The sequence below is a fragment of the Arachis ipaensis genome, chromosome B08 (genome assembly GCF_000816755.2).
Source record: "Arachis ipaensis cultivar K30076 chromosome B08, Araip1.1, whole genome shotgun sequence".
In the NCBI taxonomy this organism is placed as follows: Eukaryota; Viridiplantae; Streptophyta; class Magnoliopsida; order Fabales; family Fabaceae; genus Arachis; species Arachis ipaensis.
The window spans coordinates 120,858,806-120,877,016 of record NC_029792.2 but is presented as its reverse complement, the minus strand read 5'-3'; the positions used below and the strand labels follow the sequence as shown (position 1 = coordinate 120,877,016).

Sequence of the window (18,211 nt, the reverse complement as noted above, 5' to 3'; positions counted from 1 at the left end):
ATTTTCCTTTTTAAACATAACATCTTTCTTTTAAGTTTTTTATTTTTTTATTTTTTTATATATCTTTCTCTAACTGATTTCTACATGATCAATTTTGGTCAAATCTTTTTAAGATAAAATTATAAAATTTAAAATTCAAGTAAAGATATCATTATGACTTGTTCTTAATTAATTTAAATCAAATTTCATCTTAATAGAACAATTAAATGAAAAAAAGGTGCCAATCCTAATTAAAAGAACAATTAGACGAAAGATTTATGTTTTCCAAACAAATTCTTATTTTCTGATTTTTTTTTATATATCTTTCTCTAACAAATTCTTATGTGATCAGTTTGGTCAAATCTTTTCAAGATAAAATTATAAAATTTAAAATTCAACTAAAGATATCAGTGGTTGAATTTAGTCCCATTGTATGATTAACAATTTTAATTTTTATAATAATAATAATTTTCTCTTATTATATAATTTTCTCCATGAGAATTTTTTACAAATAGTTTTACTATTCCAATTGCTTGATTAACATCTCTTTCTCAAGTATGCTTGCATCAGTAAATTAAATTATTATAACGAAACTTTTGAGAAGCAAGTGTTAGTATAGTGTTTAAAACTTTAACTGTAAGATCAAGTCAGCACTAAATAGTTGCATAATACTTTTCTATGTTACACGCTGTAAAGGATAGGCGAATACGATTTATATATATATAGAAAATGTTGCAAAATTTGATATAACCATAATTCTGTGCTATTTCATTTTTAATGTGCCATTTTTGTTCAATTAGATTCAATACAATCTAAAGATACGTTATGCTCCTAACTCCTACCGCAAGAGTACCTTTCTTCTTTTCTTTCTTTCTTTTTTCTTTTTTCCTGCTTCATTGGATTTCCAATTTGATCCTGGAAAAGTGAAGGAGGCAAAAGGTTTTGGTATAATCAAAGTTTTTTGTGTTGACGTTATTTATTATTTGAAATTTTCTATAATGCCTCCTACTTTTTCCTTGTCTCCATCTAATATACTCTTCTCTGTCTGAAACGCAGAGTTTAATATTGCAAGAATTCATAGATATGGTAATGCAAGCATTCAATGAAACCTAGTGCAAAGATGTAGTGGTTTCAAGCACCTTGTGAGTGCTTGGAACAGCACACACTTCATCCATTTTAGATGGGTAATTGCAGTAGAATTTCTCATCTCTAGTTTAAAAAGTTATAGCATGCAAATTTCAGTTCCCACGCTGTAGTGAAAAACTTAAATTGATTAAATATATGTATATAAACACAATTCTAGCTCCATTGGTTTAGTTGATGCTTTCATCTTTTTCATGAAACAAATGTTCTCTTTTCCAATTTGTCAGCATTAACACAAGTGTCACATTATGATTCTTATGGCAAAACTTGTCAACTTTTGTTCTATACAGGTTTCTCATTATCCAGAAGCTGAAATTCAATATGGCTTTTTTCTCTGGAATTGCTGAATCTATGACTGGGGCCCTTCATTCAGGTTTCATGATGAACCATCTCTGGTTTCCACTTTGGGTTCTTCTCTGCATTTGGCTTGGCTGCTCTCCACTGAAAGCCACTTGTATAGAGCTTTTCATTTGCTGCCTAACTTGATGGAGCTTTGTAGAATTTGAAAAGCTAGTTAGCTTTATGGGTCGTAAACAAGATAACTAATAGCAGCTGATGGTAACACCTGAAACTCATAAACAATGAATATCAAAAGACAAGAATGAAAAAAGCTTGACACACATGGGCTAAGATTCAAAACTCAACTTTCAAGACCAAGGTTAACAATTCAATTTTCCTAATTACTAATTCAATTAAATTTAATGTGCACCATAAGAGATTATACCTGCAATAAGCTGGGAATTAATCCAGCATAAAGTGCAGGAACACCTCCTTGTTCAACAATCTTGACACAAGTTGCCATCAGCTTCAACCTTGTTTCCCGAACTTGCATTTGAAGCTGTCTCCTCACAACTTCAAAGGGGTATGTAGCAGCTTCGGAACAACATCCAGCAATAGCACCATACAACAAAGTTATAATAGTACTCAATTCAAGTTGTTCCAAAGCGTTCATAGGCATAAAAATTTATAGCCTTAAAGGGTGCTGTCCGAAGAATATTTACAAAGTTTCCTTTCCAAAAACCTTTCAGCCCTTGAGAAGCCGCAATTGTACTCCAGCTTAAGCCTCTCAAGAGGTGCAACACAAACTGTGTATGATCTTCAAATCAAAATCATAATGCACAGGCAAAGAGAAACAGCAATTGGAAATGTAGCTTTTAATCTTGTCAAACCAAAATTCGAAAAGGAAAAATATTAATAGTAAAATGCATGATAGCTTTCTTAGTGCAATCAAAACCTACCCTTCTTCTAAGATGAGATTGAGAAGGACATGTGCGCGTGTCTTCTTGTTAGGCAATTGAAATGAAATGAAACACTCCACTTTATGTCTTGCAGGTTGGTGGAACATGGTATCATGCTGCTTCGATTGATTATCTCAATAAACACTGTTGTTCTTAAAATTTTAATACAACTCACAGTAGGAAATTTTATCTCAAAAAACATTTATAAGTTGTGAATTTAATCACACGCATATCACTGTACTAAGGAAAGGCCTTGTTTATTATCTGTATTCTTACATCGAGGGACTAATTGTAGCAATTGTGCCCCTCATCAAGTGAACGGAAGGTTTCCTCGACCAACATTTTTCCATTAAAGTAGTCATCAAGTAAATAACCTTTCTAGCATGCTGATCTGCCTGTGAATTGATGAGATATATTCTGTATTCTATGTAAGAGCAAGAAAGAATAATGCCAGGAAATATGGGGATAACTAGCAGGACTCATTAATTTTCACCTTCATGTTGAAGCCTGCTTTTGCACTGCTTTCTATAAACATCACTTCTAACTCTCTCCTTCCTCTATAGAAACTTGCCTGCAGGTTAAGTATCAAAATTGCCTTATAAGATTTCTTACGGAAAAATCACATAGTTTTTTTTTTTTTAATAAAAATCAAAACACCAAATTTAACAACTCATTGCTCACCTCTTATCAACAAGATCAGTTTTGTTTCCAACCAAGACAATAATAACATCAGTGCCGCGTTCTTGGCGAACCTCCTCAACCCACTTGGTAGTGTTCAAAAATGGTTGCCTGTCTGCATCAGAACAGGTTGGGAAAGTATTCAAATAATTATATATTGCTCTTCAATTATCTAAGAAAAAAAATTAATTTTTTGATTAAAAAAATTCAATTTAAAAAAAAAAGTGTTAGTATAAGTGTTTAAGTGTTTAACACTGTAACTATAAGATCAAGTCAGCACTAACCAATAGTTGCATAATACTTTTCTATGTTAGCAGCTTAAGAAGAATACTAGACACCCAACTATTCCTAACCAAATCTATCAAATTTTCATTTCGTGTTGTTCCATACAAATAAATTGAGAACCAAGATCTATGGCTGATAGCGACCTAATCAACACATACATCATGCATGTATGTTATGTATTTAACATCGCAAATCACATCCACAATGCCATTAGTACCCACCCTTCTTTGCCTTAATAATAATCGCATTATTATTAGAATTGAGGTCGGGACAATGCTTGAAATAAATATCATCCATGTTTGTCTCTCCCTTGTAAATATAAACTCCCCAATGATTCAATGTTAAGGTTGATTCACATACAACATGAATGGCTTTCCAATCATCTCCAATATATGCATCAAGATCATGCCACTCTTCGTCGCTGAACAAAGTTCGAAGATCGAAAAGTAACACATGATCTTCCCCAACATTGAAATATTTGGACTCTTTTGGAAATATTTGTTGGCCTACTATAAACAGGTTGAGACCAACAGTGTAGGATTTGGACGAAGCAAATTGAGGCCAGAATTCTAGATACTTGGTCAATGTCTCATCAATATCACTGCCAGTGGCTCCTCCAAAAATGAATGCTAAAGCAACAACAGGGAACTTTCGCCTAGCCCAAAAGATTGGAATATCTTCGCTGCAATTGTAGTCAAGCCAATTGGGAATCTCCTTTTTTGGCATCACAACTTCAATTCTTTTAGTCTCTTGTAAAATCTGCCAATCAGATAAAATTAATTGTAAAATGAATTTCAGCTATTAAAAGGAAAAAAGAAAAAGAATTCTATTGACTCCTCTAGTCATTGAATCTTCCATATATGGTTGTAAGATACCTTGGACCACGGCACGGTTGAGGACTGTGGAGTTAAGGATAGGCAATATCTTGCATCTACTTTTTGAATGCTTGATGGAAGTTCTGGAATTAGCATAAGATTCTTGCAATAACTCACATCAAGACTTTTTAAGTGCAAATATCCTTCAATGCATTTTAGGAGGGAAAAAAGACAATTGTTTGATACATTGATGCCTTCCAACTTTTGGAGAACTTGAAGAATTGGATGAAGATCTTCATCTGATAGATTAGCACCACTGAAATTCAATCTCCTTATATTTGGACTGCTGTGTCCTTTAAACCTTTTAAATGATTTTCCAAGCAGAGAACATCCGTCTATTGTCAATGTGAAAAGTTTTGGCAACATCAAGAAGCTACTTGGTAGATACTGTAGTCTTTTGGATCTAGAGATATCTATATGCTCAAGCCCTGTAAGATTACCAATGGAATTTGGGAACTCCTCGATTGAAGAATTTGCCAAGTTAATCTTTAATGGTTTGTCCATCTCTTGCATGATTTCTGGGAAGCTTTGGAGGCTTTTACAAAAGTAAAACGAAAGCACTTCGAGAGAAGGCAAATACATTTCTGGTACGAAATGTTTGAGCTTACTGCATTCAGAAGCACTCAAATACACAAGGTTTGGCATAAATCCAATGGATTCATCAAATCCTACCAGATTATTGCATTTGTCAAGTGTGAGGACTCTTAGGCTTTTAGCTCCAGACATGTTGGGAACTTGAGTAACGGATTGACTTTGAGAGAGATTGATAAATGTCAAATCCTCAAATACCTGCAAAACGGAGATGTATAAATTGTTCATCAGCATGTTCAATTATATTATTGTTAAGTTTTATAAATACAATTTGAAGCCATTAAAAATTAATATAAGATATTGTGAAAGTTTATTTACTTAAGTATACCCTTAAATGACTAATTCAGAAATAAAGAGGGAAGGAGAGAAGTGTGCACCTGAAATGGCCTTTCCAATTTAAGAGCACTATGTGGTAGCTTGAGGTCAACAATTCTGTGGGGTTGAAAATCTAGTGGGAATGACTCTGATGGATACCCTTTCCACTCTAGTACTCGTAAACTATTTGGAAGATGACTTGGTCCTGTTGAAAATTCTGTATTCTGAACAATTAGAATTCTGAGGTTCTCCATCTTGTTAAAAGCAGTATTCTTCCAATATTTTACTTCTTCAAGGGTAGAAGGGTGAAGCATTATTCCTTCAATTGAGCTACTTCCCGATAAAACACAAGCACAGGATCAACACTTCCTAGATTGCCATTGTTAAAAAGATAACAACAAATTAAGTCTTTTAAGGTAAATTTATTTCTCTAAAAAAATTAGAGTAATTGAGAGGAGACTTCTTACTGTGTCATCTTTGAGTACTTGAAGAATGTCCTTGGGAGACCATAATCTGCTACGTTCACCCGGGTTTGTTGGCGACTCGCTCATTACAATCTCCTTGCCCATGTCTTGCACTAGATCATGCATTTCCAAGCAGCCATTTTGATTTACAGTGACAAGACATTTACTAATGAACACTCGAAGAACTGGATAGAAGTCGCAAGCTTTCAATACCCTTTTAACATACTCCCATTTCTCTCCTTTGAAGAAACAAGCAATGTCCAAGTAAGTTTCTGGTCAAGTTCATACAAGCTAACGTAACTTCTTTCAAGTGCTCCTTGAATACTTGGATCAATTCTATACTTCCAGTTCCTCTTCCCAACTATCCACACTTGTAAAACCCCCTAAATGGGAGCCTATTACTTCTAAAGCAAGTGGAAAGCCCTTTGCATAACTTATTGCATTTCTTGAAACATTTTCAAAGTTCTCTGCAGGCTCCTTGCTGTTGAAAGCATGCCAACAAAAGAGTTCCAAGGAATCATCATCATTTAGCTCCTCCATCTTGTATTTCTTGGTGACAACATCACCCATCACATGCTTGTCTACCACATCAGTATCCCTTCTTGTTATAATGATTCTGCTGCCTGAACCAAACCAATCATCCCTCCAGCCAGTGATTCAGTTGTGTTTTTTTAAAATTTTTGGAAACTGATTTGGGTAATTACTCAAAAATTAAATAATAACAATAAACCACAAATAAAATACTCACCTGTGTATTTAGTGGAGTGGTTGAGTGTAAATGTAATACACTAATTCTAGGAGATCAGAATCGGAAGAAGAAGAAATGAGGAAGATGGGTTCGGTAGGTTCACTCTTGGGGGGGACTGCCATGTGTCGTCCATGCACGACAAAACGGCGACGCCGTTTTCCTGCCGTCAGTAACCACTCCCTTAACGGCGTTAAACTCGTTCGCTGTCTCATCTTGGTGAGACTACAAATCCAATATTTTAAAAAAAAAAGTTCGTTACTTTCCCAGTTAAGTCAACATTTTAAATAATTTGTTGGTGTGAATCCAATTTAGCTCCTTTGATTTGGCTCATTGCCTCAGATACATTCCAATACCAAATAATAATAAGCAAACATTTGCAATTGCAAAACCTAATAACATTTTCTTCCTCAAACTCAGTACCAAACTACTGTGAATTTGTGATGGCAAATGATGATGTATTTCTGAGTTTTAGAGGAGGAACACGCTACCGATTCACGGATCATCTCTATCATGCTTTGCGGCGAAATGGAATCGACACGTTCAGAGATAACGAGAATCTGAGGGTAGGGGATGAACTGAGACCTGTTCTTATGAACGCAATCGAGAATTGCAAAATGGCAATAGTGGTGCTGTGCGAGAACTACGCATCTTCGACGTGGTGCCTTGATGAGTTGGTCAAGATCGTTGACTGTCACGAAAAGCAAGGGAAGCAGGTTCTGCCAATTATTTACAGAATGAAACCTTCAGATGTGTGGGAACAGAAGGGTTCCTATGAAACAGCCATGGCTAAACATGAGGATAGATATGGAAAAGACTCTGAGAAGGTCAAAGCATGGCGATTAGCTTTGTCCAAAGTAGACACGCTAAAGCTAATAAAATGGCTGCATTGCACGGAGATCACGTAAGTCGATTACATTCATTTCTTGCCTTCTTTTGTTTTCTTTTACAGAACCACGCACTGTTGATATACTTGTTCTACCTAATTTTAATTTTTCAACAGAATCATATATGTTTCAAGTAAGTAGATTGGATTCTAGTTTAAATGTGTTGTCAATTCTTTTATACTGACATCTAACTTGAGGTTGTTGCATATAGATAATAATAGTATTTTTATTATTTAACTATTTTTTTCTGTACATTAGTATATGATTGGATATATTTAGTGTAAAATAGTTCTATAAAACAGTATATATATGAAAATTAACATTTTTGTACTTTTAATTTTACTGTAGATGAATTTCTTACTCAGAACTTTTTCATTAGTTATAAAGATGTATGAGTTATCTTGTTATAAAAGTAGTTCTATAATTAAGAGTTGAAGACACATGTTAGAGTAGTTTAGTTGGATAACCGTTAACTTAATATAGTTAGAAAGTTGTTAATGATGAGTTAGGAAGTAGTTAGAGTTAATCAGGGTTAAGAGTAATTTTCAGCTCATGTATAACTATTGTAATCTGTAATGAGTATCAGTTTGAGATTCTCCTTTATTCTTCAGCAAGTAATCTTCAATCACATGAGCTATTTTTCTGTCTCTCGTCTCATACAATCTCTGTCTGCATCTTCTTTGCAACCTCCTCAAAGCCCGAGGTTTTCACATGGTGCGATGAGAGTGGAAATTGTATCAGTAATGAGAATCTGAGTGGGCTAAGTAGAAAGAATAGATTGTTGCTGAAGGTTCCCAGTTCAGCCCAACTATGGCGAATGAGGAACAATTGTAGGATCCAGGATCACATAGAGAACATCTTTACTCCAATTGACATCGAGAATCTTGCGAAACTTTTGAACCAGCTCTCGAATTTTCTGAACTTACAGAATAGGATGAATCAATCTTCTGCAGGCAATCTTACTGTGAATTTAGACGCAAATAATCCCATTACCTGCATCCAGGTGAGAATCCTGAAGTTTCGATAGTAAATGTAACTTCGAACCCTTCCAATTATCATTGTTGGGCCAAAACAATGAGGCCCTTAGGTCAAAGAATAAACTGCAATTCTTTGATGGAACCCTCCCTGAACATGAAGAAACTGATGTTAATTTTTTAATAGAAAAGTGTATGCTATATATAAAGTTGGTTCATATAACATTCGTAATTAAAGTAAGAAAAACATCATGTTTGTGCAGGTATGAACCGGAGTTTATCAAGAATATTGTTAGAGACACCGCTGACAGATTACCGTTGCCTGAACCAACCCAGCATGTAGTTGGACTCGATACTTGCTGTGAACAAGTAAAATCAGTACTAAATATTGAGTCTAATGAAAATATTTGCATGTTGGGAATTTATGGACCTGGTGGAATAGGCAAAACCACATTGGCCAGATGTCTATTCGACAAGATCAAGCGGCAGTTTGAAGCTTCATGTTTTCTCGGTAATGTCAGAGAAAAATCTGAAAGTCGCGGAAGCTTGGAAAGTCTGCAAAAGACAGTTTTATATGACATGGGTGAGGAGACAATAACTGACCTTGGCAGTGAATTTAAGGGAGGATATGAAATCAAACGGAGGCTTCGCCACAAAAGAGTACTTCTAGTTCTTGATGATGTTAATTCAATAACACAATTGGAATCACTGGCTGGAGGGCATGATTGGTTTGGTTCAGGCAGCAGAATCATTATAACAACAAGGGATACTGATGTGGTAGACAAGCATGTGATGGGTGATGTTGTCACCAAGAAATACAAGATGGAGGAGCTAAATGATGATGATTCCTTGGAACTCTTTTCTTGGCATGCTTTCAACAGGAAGGAGCCTGCAGAGAACTTTAAAAATGTTTCAAGGAATGCAATAAGTTATGCAAAGGGCTTTCCGCTGGCTTTAGAAGTAATAGGCTCCCACTTAGGGGGTTTTACAAGTGTGGATAGCTGGGAAGAGGAACTGCACAAGTATAGAATTGATCCAAGTATTCAAGGAGTACTTGAAATAAGCTACAATAGCTTGTATGAACTTGATCAGAAAACTTTCTTGGACATTGCTTGTTTCTTCAAAGGAGAGAAATGGGATTATGTTAAAAGGGTACTGAAAGCTTGTGACTTCTATCCAATTGTTCGAGTGTTCATTAGTAAATGTTTAATCACTGTAAATCAGAGTGGTTGCTTGGATATGCATGATCTAGTACAAGACATGGGCAAAGAGATTGTAATGAATGAGTCGCCAACAAACCCGGGTGAACGCAGCAGATTATGGTCTCATAAAGACATTCTTCAAGTACTCAAAGATGACACAGTAAGAAGTTTCATCACTACTGTATTTTTTTAGAGAAATAAGTTTACTTTAAAAGACTTAATTTGTTATGTTTTAACTGTGGCAATCTAGTACTAAGTCTTGATCCTTTGCTTGTGTGTTATAGGGAAGTAGCTCAATTGAAGGAATAATGCTTCACCCTTCTACACTTGAAGAAGTAAATTATTGGATTAATACTGCCTTTGACAAGATGGAGAAACTCAGAATTCTAATTGTTCGGAATACAGTATTTTCAACAGCACCAAGTCATCTTCCAAATAGTTTACGACTACTAGAGTGGAAAGGGTATCCATCAGAGTCATTCCCACTAGATTTTCATCCCCACAGAATTGTTGATCTCAAGCTACCTCACAGTGCTCTTAAATTGGAAAGGCTATTTCAGGTGCACACTTCTCTCCTTCCCTCTATTTCTGAATTAGTCATTTAAGGGTACACTAAGTAAATAAACTTTCACAATATCTTATATTAATTTTTAATGGCTTCAAATTGTATTTATAAAACTTAATAATACATTAATTGAACATGGTGATGAACAATTTATGCATCTCCGTTTTGCAGGTATTTGAGGATTTGACATTTATCAACCTCTCCCAATGTCAATCCGTTACACACGTCCCGGATATGTCTGGAGCTAAAAGCCTGAGAGTCCTCACACTTGACAAATGCAATAAACTGGTAGGATTTGATGAATCCATTGGATTTATGCCAAACCTTGTGTATTTGAGTGCTTCGGAATGCAGTAAGCTCAAACATTTTGTACCAGAAATGTATTTGCCGTCTCTCGAAGTGCTTTCATTTTACTTTTGTAAAAGCCTCCAAAGCTTCCCAGAAATCATGCAAGAGATGGACAAACCATTAAAGATTAACTTGGTAAATTCTGCAATCGAGGAGTTCCCAAATTCCATTGGTAATCTTACAGGGCTCGAGCATATAGACATCTCTAAATCCAAAAGACTCCAGTACCTACCAGGTAGCTTCTTGATGTTGCCAAAACTTTTCACATTGACAATAGATGGATGTTCTCTGCTTGGAAGATCATTTAAAAGGTTCAAAGGACACAGCAGTCCAAATATAAGGAGACTGAGTTTCAGTGGTGCTAATCTTTCAGATGAAGATCTTCATCCAATTCTTCATATTCATCAGAAGTTGGAAGGCATCAATGTATCAAATAATTGTTTTTCATCCCTCCCAAAATGCATTGAAGGATTTTTGCACTTGAAAATTCTTGACGTGAGTTATTGTAATAATCTTATGATAATTCCAGAACTTCCATCAAGCATTCAAAAAGTAGATGCAAGATATTGCCTATCCTTAACTCCACAGTCCTCAACCATGCCATTGTCCAAGGTATCATACGTGCATATATGGAAGATTTGATGACTAGAGGAGTCAATAGAATTCTTTTTCTTTTCCCTTTTGATAGCTGGAATTCATTTTACAATTAATTTTATCTGATTGGCAGATTTTACAAGAGACTAAAAGAATTGAAGTTGTGATGCCAAAAAAGGAGATTCCCAATTGGCTTGACTACAATTGCAGCAAAGATATTCCTCTGTTTTGGGCTCGGCGAAAGTTTCCTGTTGTTGCTTTAGCATTCATGTTTGGGAGAGCCACTGGCAGTGATATTGATGAGACATTGATGAAGGCTCTAGACTTCTGGCCTCAAATTGCTTCATCCAAATCCTACACTGTTGGTCTCAACTTGTTTATAGAAGGCCAACAAATATTTCCGGAGAAGTCCAAATATTTCAATGTTGGGGAAGATCATGTGTTACTTTTTGATCTTCGAACTTTGTTCAGTGACAAAGAGTGGCATGATCTTGATTCATATATTGGAGATGATTGGAAAGCCATTCATGTTGTATGTGAATCAACCTTAACTCTGAATCATTGGGGAGTTTATGTTTACAAGGGAGAGACAAACATGGATGATATTTATTTCAAGCATCTTCCCAACCACAAATTGTCAAGCGAGTTAGTTCTAGAAAGAAGTCCGCAACAAACTCGGCAAAGAATTGGACAAGTGATAGATAATTTGAATCCAACAGAAACATTTGACAATGAGCATTTGTCTCTTGTTGATCTAGAAGAAGATAGAATGAGCTTTACAAAGGCATTGGTGAGGTCGTACAAGATGGCCAAGGCTAACGAAGCTTCTTCGTCTTCTAACTATGGGGCAAGTTTGAAGAAAGAATCAGAAGAATCTAATTGGGACGTGTTGCGGTTAATAGAGTTGATGAAGGAGAATGTGCCAAAAGATATTGCTGATTCAAACCCTGGTCAAATACAAGCTGTACAAGAATTCGCAGAAGAGTTTTTTAAGGCACGTGCACAATTTATGATGGAGAAAGACTGCGACATGTTGAATATTGGTATGATGATTGCTTTAGAGGAATACCATATTTTTGGACCTCCAACTCGTCGTTATTGGGGAAGAATAGATTTAAAACATGCAGATGATCCAACATTCAAAGCAGTGATGAGGAGGGCATTCCAAGAATCATGGAGAATTGAAGAACGCGCCAAAGCACACAATAGAAGGATGATTCCCATTCTTCTATTGAAATGCGAGATTCCATCCATATGGGGAGAATCATCGCAGAAGGAAGAATACGGTGATGATCCTGTGTTGGAAGAATTATTGAGCAAGATAGAGAAAGATGCTATGGACTGTAATAAATCATATGGTAAATTGAAGGCATCTATTACTTATACTAATGAACTACTAGCAGTTTCTGATGAATATTTGCTAGAAGCAACGTATCTCAGAGCACATGAAAATATGGAAAATGAAGTCATGTCAGAATGGGGAAGGTTAGAATTGGCATTATGTGACATGTTCAGATCAAGAATGCGAAGATCATTGTTTGGTTGGAGAAAGGGGCTCATGATTCCTGGAGCTAGTACTAAGAAGACCTCTTATGGGACAATTAGAGTGGCACTCGAAGATCAAGACACTCATGATAATAATCGAATGCAGCATAATAAGCTGTGGCGGATCCAGATTCCAAGGTACTTTAGAAGGTCCTTTTTTTTATTTTTTTATTTTCTTTTACGGTTTCTTTATTCTGGTTTTTTGTTTTTTGTACGGGCTTTGTCTTTCACTTTTTGTTTTACTCTTTTGGTTCTTTTGGTTCTTTTACGGTCTTTTATGTTTGTTTTTGTTTTTTTGTTTACTTTTATTATCATGGTTTTTTTTATGCATTTTCATTTAATTTTGCTCTGTCTTGTTTTATATTTTATTTTCTATTGTCTAAGGTACCTCTTTTTGGAAATTTGGTCTGTGGTACTTGGGATGGTCTAAGTAAGTTGGTGTATTTTTCGTTTACCCTGCATTACATTTGTCTAACACAATACACTTAGACATCTTGGTGTTAATTTAACTTACAAATTATTGTATATACATATATATGTTTTATCATCTGTATATTAATGTTTTTTTTTCTTATTTCGTTTGATTTAACTAAAATGACAAAATGCCATTTATAACAATGTTAATTAAAAGAAAAAGAGCTTTATGATCATTATTCTATATCTATGAGTTATCTATACATAGAGATCAAATTGTAAGATTAAAACTGACTTTGTATAACTTCTTTTTAATCCCCTTTCAATTTAATGACAGAATAAGAGAAATTTGAGTATATATTGGTCAAATAGAGGAGTAATCAGTATAATTTTGATAAATTAAATCTCCGTTGTGAGTGTAATTTATCGAGTTAATAGTCAATTTCGTCTCCGAAAGTTTTATCGATCTCCATTTTCGTTTTCGAAAGTCAAAATTAATCAAAAACGTCCTCGAAAGATACCTGTGTTGATCACGTTCGTCCTTCCGTCTTCTCGGTTGATGAGATGGCAAACGGCCGCTTACGTGGTTGTAGCATGTTGTTGCTGACAAGATAAGTTTTGTATAAGACATCAAATTAGTCCTTCGAGTTTATAAACCCTAGTCCCAAATCGAACGATAAATACATCGAGGTGATCACTTTCGGTGGCAGTAGAAGTAAGTAGGAGGCGTAATCTCTGGCTGGCTGCGTGGATGGAGAGAGGAGATGGTGGTTGTGGTGGCGGTTTGTCAAATGCATCGCAGGACAGTCATGGATCCAGTGTTTTGATGCGAAAGAGGAGGGTGAATGCTCATGATAGATCATGTTTCTGTGGGCTGAAGACTGTGATTAAGAAATCTGGAACAGCGGAGAATCCGAATAGATTATTCCATGCATGTCCAAGGTACCGGGTGAGTGATGGTAAACGAAGTTAAAGCTTTTTCATGTTGTTATATGCTGTTGGGTGTTCTCTGATTTTTTTGTTTACTCCCATCTGAAATTGTAGAAGGGCAGTCACTGCAATTATTTTAAGTGGGTTGATGATGATGAATTTGAAGCAGTGGGTGTGTGTGGTACAAAGAAAGATGCAGAAGCTGATATGGAGGTTGAAGGTGAGTATGATGAATGGAGGGTGAAGGTGGCATGGAAGCTGGGCACTTTAGAAGCTGAAGTTAGAGCTTTGAAACTGCTAATGATTTTGCTGTTTGTAGTAGTTGTGATACTTTGTTGTTTCTTATGTACTTCTAAATGAACCCAGTTATCCTCTATGAACATGTAATGATGTATTGAAATTGTTGATTTGAATGGGAGTAGTTATTTGAAGTTGGAAGCAATTCCCTATCAAATGTAGATAATTTTATAAAATTTGGCAATTAATTCTGTGTTTGCATGAATTATGTTGAGGCATAAACAAAATGAAGACAGTAAGTAATCTTAATAGTAACTTGTCATTGACGGCTAATTGTCACATTGTCTTAATAGAGAAATAGCAGAACAAAGTCATAAGGTTCTTAACTGACAGATACATTGTCCATAGACTAAATTACCACACACAAAAGCAACAAACAGAATGTTGTGTCATACACAAAATGAATCAACAACTACACATTCCTAACAAATCAAACTTTGTCATCAGTCTTCCTTGGAGCCTTGAAGCCTGGAGTAGGCACAAAGGTCATGAATTTTTCCAGCCGCTTAGCAGTTCCAGAACTTGTCCCCTTAATGGTCTCAGCAGAAACAGCCACAGATCCAGTTGCAATATGCTTAGGGGAGGACGTTAACCTTGCTTTTCTTTTTATCACTTGCAACTTAGGTGGCCTACCAATCAATTGATCCTGTATGATCCAGTACCAAATGAGTTTGTTACATGATTAGGCTACGTTCAAATTTTTTTAGGAGTTAGGAGTGATGATACTACCTGTAGGGGCTCTTGGGTTGGTGGGATGCATTCCGATTCACTGCTGTCACTCTCTGAGTCAGCCTGAGTGGGTGATGGAAGTGAAGGCATAGGTGCCTCAGCTTCTGTACCAATATCAGTATCAGTAGGGGCAGCATTTACTTCGGGTTCAGCACCTTCTGGAGCTGGGATAACAACTGCCAATTGTAGCTGCATCTGCTTGGCATGTTCCTCAGCATCCACAACCTTTTTCTTTGCGCATCTTCTTTTGTTGTGTCCAACCTCACCACAGTACATGCACTGGATTGGGTTGTATTTTCTTTTCATTTTTGTCTTTGACCCACTCGGTTGTTCTTCTTTGTCCCTTCTTTTCTTCTTTGTTAGCCTCCCAGGTTTAGGCTTCACTGGGGGTGGGACTGGTGCTGGATGTGGCGTTTTTTTCCATAGACCCTACCCCTTAACCGGATTGACATTAAAATAGTAGGTACGCTTATACGCTTCCATCTTTAACCACTCATGGCAATATTCTTCAGGTCTCTTGTCATTCTTATCTTGTATTGCCGATATTGCATGCATACACGGCATTCTTATCAAGCCAAACAAATTGATACAGTAAACATACTATCATGAATGAAGACATTGTTAATTAAGTAAGGGAAGAAAGTTGTTACCTGTAAGTTGCCAAAACCTACAGGTGCATGTGTGCTTGCTCAGGTCAACCACCATATTCGTCGGCCAGCCATGCACTTCGTACAACTCATCTTTTTCATCACCAGACCACTGAGGAGCCCAATGGTGGGACAGCACTGTCATAGCTTCCAACCTACTTTGCTGAACATGAGGGAGAATTCCTTGGTAGTTCTGCAACTTCTTTCTGTTATCAACCATACTCTTCATGATGATTCTCCTAACTTTCTCAGCCAGGGTCAGGATAGGCTTACTCCTTTCGTGTTTGATCTTTGCATTGAATGACTCACAGGCACTGTTGCATATGTTATCCACTTTCGGAACCTCACTGAAATGCGCCTTCGTCCATGCCTCTTTTGGCCATTTATCAAGATACTGCCAAGCTTTCTCGTTGATCAACTTAACTCTCTTCATGTTTCTATCAAATTCAACTGTTGTCCTTGACCTTGCACATTTCCACACAAGATCTTTTAACTCACAACTACCCCACTGTTTCGAGAAATTGCGCCACAAATGCCACACGCAGAAGCGATGGTGAACTCTTGGAAAAACTTCCTGAACAGCAGGGATTAAACCCTGCAACAAAAGACCAAACACGAAAAGATATTAAATCATTTCAGTCCTCAACATTGAAATCATTAAATCAAACTAGTCCTTCAAAGAATATTCAGTAAATCAAATTAGTCCTTACAGAATTCATTACCTTCTGCATATATGAGATGAAGCACCATTTGTGCTCTCTGTAGTCACCTAGATCACTGTGAAGCAGTTCAAGAAACCATTGCCAGTTATCCTTGTTTTCCACACTGACAATTGCATAGACAATCACAAAGATGTGATTGTTAGCATCTTGTCCGCAAGCAGTAAGAATTTGTCCTCCGTGTAGTGTCTTCAGAAACGCTCCATCTAGTCCAATTAGAGGTCTATAACCCGCCTTAAACCCCCGCTCGCAAGCATCAAGACACACATAGAACCGATCAAATAGTGGAGGACTCTCAGGCATAAGGATCACACCAACTTGCACTCTGGATCCTGGATTGCTAGTGAGTAACTCGTTTGCATAATCCCACACCAAACCATACTGGGCTATCTCATCACCCTCTACAATTTTTCTAGCAGCTTTTAGTGCCCTGGTGATGCATGTGCTATTGAGGTACACATTACACTTTCGGACAAACCAATCATAAACCTCTCGATGCTTCATAGTTGGGTGCTTTCTAACCTTAGGTACTACCTTGCTAAGTGTCCAGGTTTGGGTTGCAGCCCTATTTTTTCTCTTACTAGGGTAGATGTGATTATCAACTAGCATTTTAATTTGCCAAGACAAGTCTTTACTGTTACAAGCACAATAAACCACCCATGGACAATCGTCTGACTTACAAACAACTCTAACCCTAACTCTATCATTCTTGGTAAATAATATATTTCTGCCCCACTGGATAGTGTAATCCCTAGTGGCTTGTATAAATTCAGCTTTTGATTTGAATGTCATACTAACCTCAAACTTCAGGTTTTCAAATTTGGTTTTTTCATTATATTGGGGATAAACAGTAGGTGTCTCCTCATCAGAGTCTAACTCCTTGCCAGAATCCTCTGATTAAAATAATAGCAATCCAGCAACAACTGCTCTGTATCAATCACCACCTAGTACACCCAGTTGGTACCAATCAACCTTTAACAAAAAAAAACATGCAACAGAGCCATCACTAAATTCAAACATCACTGACTACTGTCATAGAGCCATACAAAGTAACACAATCTCATACATGAAAATGCTAAAACAACACTAATACACCCTTCGTCACCCCAAACCCTAAATCAGACGAACATTAATACCACCACAGTAACAATACACCACATCACAGAATAAGTCAGAAATCATATTATGAGTTCAATCCTTACCTCTCAACGTCTCAATGCCTTCTTTTACTAGCAATGCTGCTCCAGTATAACATCTACTCTGCATTCAACGGCCAAAGCCTTTCCATTGTAATCGTCTAGCAGCACTAACGATCCTTGTCGCAGTGGTGCAGAGCTTCGGTCAAACGCTTAGGGCATACCTTGTCGGAGACGACACGTTTTGGAGCGAAAGACAGAGCGATGGTTGATATGAGACAGGGGTAAGGCATCGCAACGTTTCAAAACCTCTTCAAAAGATAAAACGGCGACGTTTCAACGCTATTGGCTCACTCAACCAAAACGACGTCATCCTGCTTCACTGCCACCTTGGCAGTTAACGGGCCACGTAAGCGGCCGTTTGCCATCTCATCAACCGAGAAGACGGAAGGACGAACGTGATCAACACAGATATTTTTCGAGAACGTTTTTTATTAATTTTAACTTTCGTAGACGAAAATGAAGATCGAAGACACTTTTAAAGACGAAATTGACTATTAACTCGTGACGGAAACTTAAAATATATTCTGCAGCGTGGATTCGTTAGCTAGTGGGTTCTAGCGAGATCCATCCCCTTTCTCTTATTTTTGGATTTTATAGTCCTTTTTTTCTGATAATTCATAATTGGTTAGGTTCTCGATCTCTAGAGAAAAAGTTCAATTCGCACATAATGCAAAAAGCAACAAATAATACAGTTAGATTACAGTTTATACACCTCATCTAAACACTAATTCAAAACAATTGATAGTGTATCTAGATTATTATTTTATTCTAAACAATCAAGTAAAGTTTTTGCACTACTTGTAAAATAGGAATACCATTCTGAAATAAAATAAAAAAGTTTTCCGAAA

General features: G+C 36.6%; 3 protein-coding genes and 1 pseudogene across 5 annotated transcripts; 2 read left to right on the top strand and 2 right to left on the bottom strand.

Annotated features, from left to right (window-relative positions):
- On the bottom strand, positions 854-6,225 carry LOC107611493 (annotated as a pseudogene).
- LOC107611494 (TMV resistance protein N-like) lies at positions 6,549-12,951 on the top strand. 3 transcript variants are annotated; one of them, XM_021109906.1, is made up of 6 exons: positions 6,549-7,217; positions 8,438-9,536; positions 9,661-9,936; positions 10,113-10,524; positions 10,663-10,901; positions 11,017-12,951. In XM_021109906.1, the coding sequence occupies exons 1-6, from the start codon at positions 6,757-6,759 to the stop codon at positions 12,856-12,858; spliced, it is 4,329 nt and encodes a 1,442-aa protein (XP_020965565.1). In that variant the 5' UTR covers positions 6,549-6,756; the 3' UTR covers positions 12,859-12,951. The 3 variants fall into 3 exon arrangements, with proteins under 3 accessions (XP_020965565.1, XP_020965564.1, XP_020965566.1); XM_021109905.1 differs by having other exon boundaries at positions 10,113-10,901; XM_021109907.1 differs by lacking the exon at positions 6,549-7,217 and adding an exon at positions 7,560-8,203 and having other exon boundaries at positions 10,113-10,901.
- Positions 13,269-14,246, top strand: LOC110266078. The gene is made up of 2 exons (XM_021109908.1): positions 13,269-13,791; positions 13,887-14,246. The coding sequence occupies exons 1-2, from the start codon at positions 13,594-13,596 to the stop codon at positions 14,130-14,132; spliced, it is 444 nt and encodes a 147-aa protein (XP_020965567.1). The 5' UTR covers positions 13,269-13,593; the 3' UTR covers positions 14,133-14,246.
- LOC107611495 lies at positions 15,284-17,593 on the bottom strand. The gene is made up of 5 exons (XM_016313411.1): positions 17,525-17,593; positions 17,367-17,424; positions 16,168-17,057; positions 15,449-16,040; positions 15,284-15,363 (listed from the first exon to the last, which is right to left on the bottom strand). The coding sequence occupies exons 1-5, from the start codon at positions 17,591-17,593 to the stop codon at positions 15,284-15,286; spliced, it is 1,689 nt and encodes a 562-aa protein (XP_016168897.1).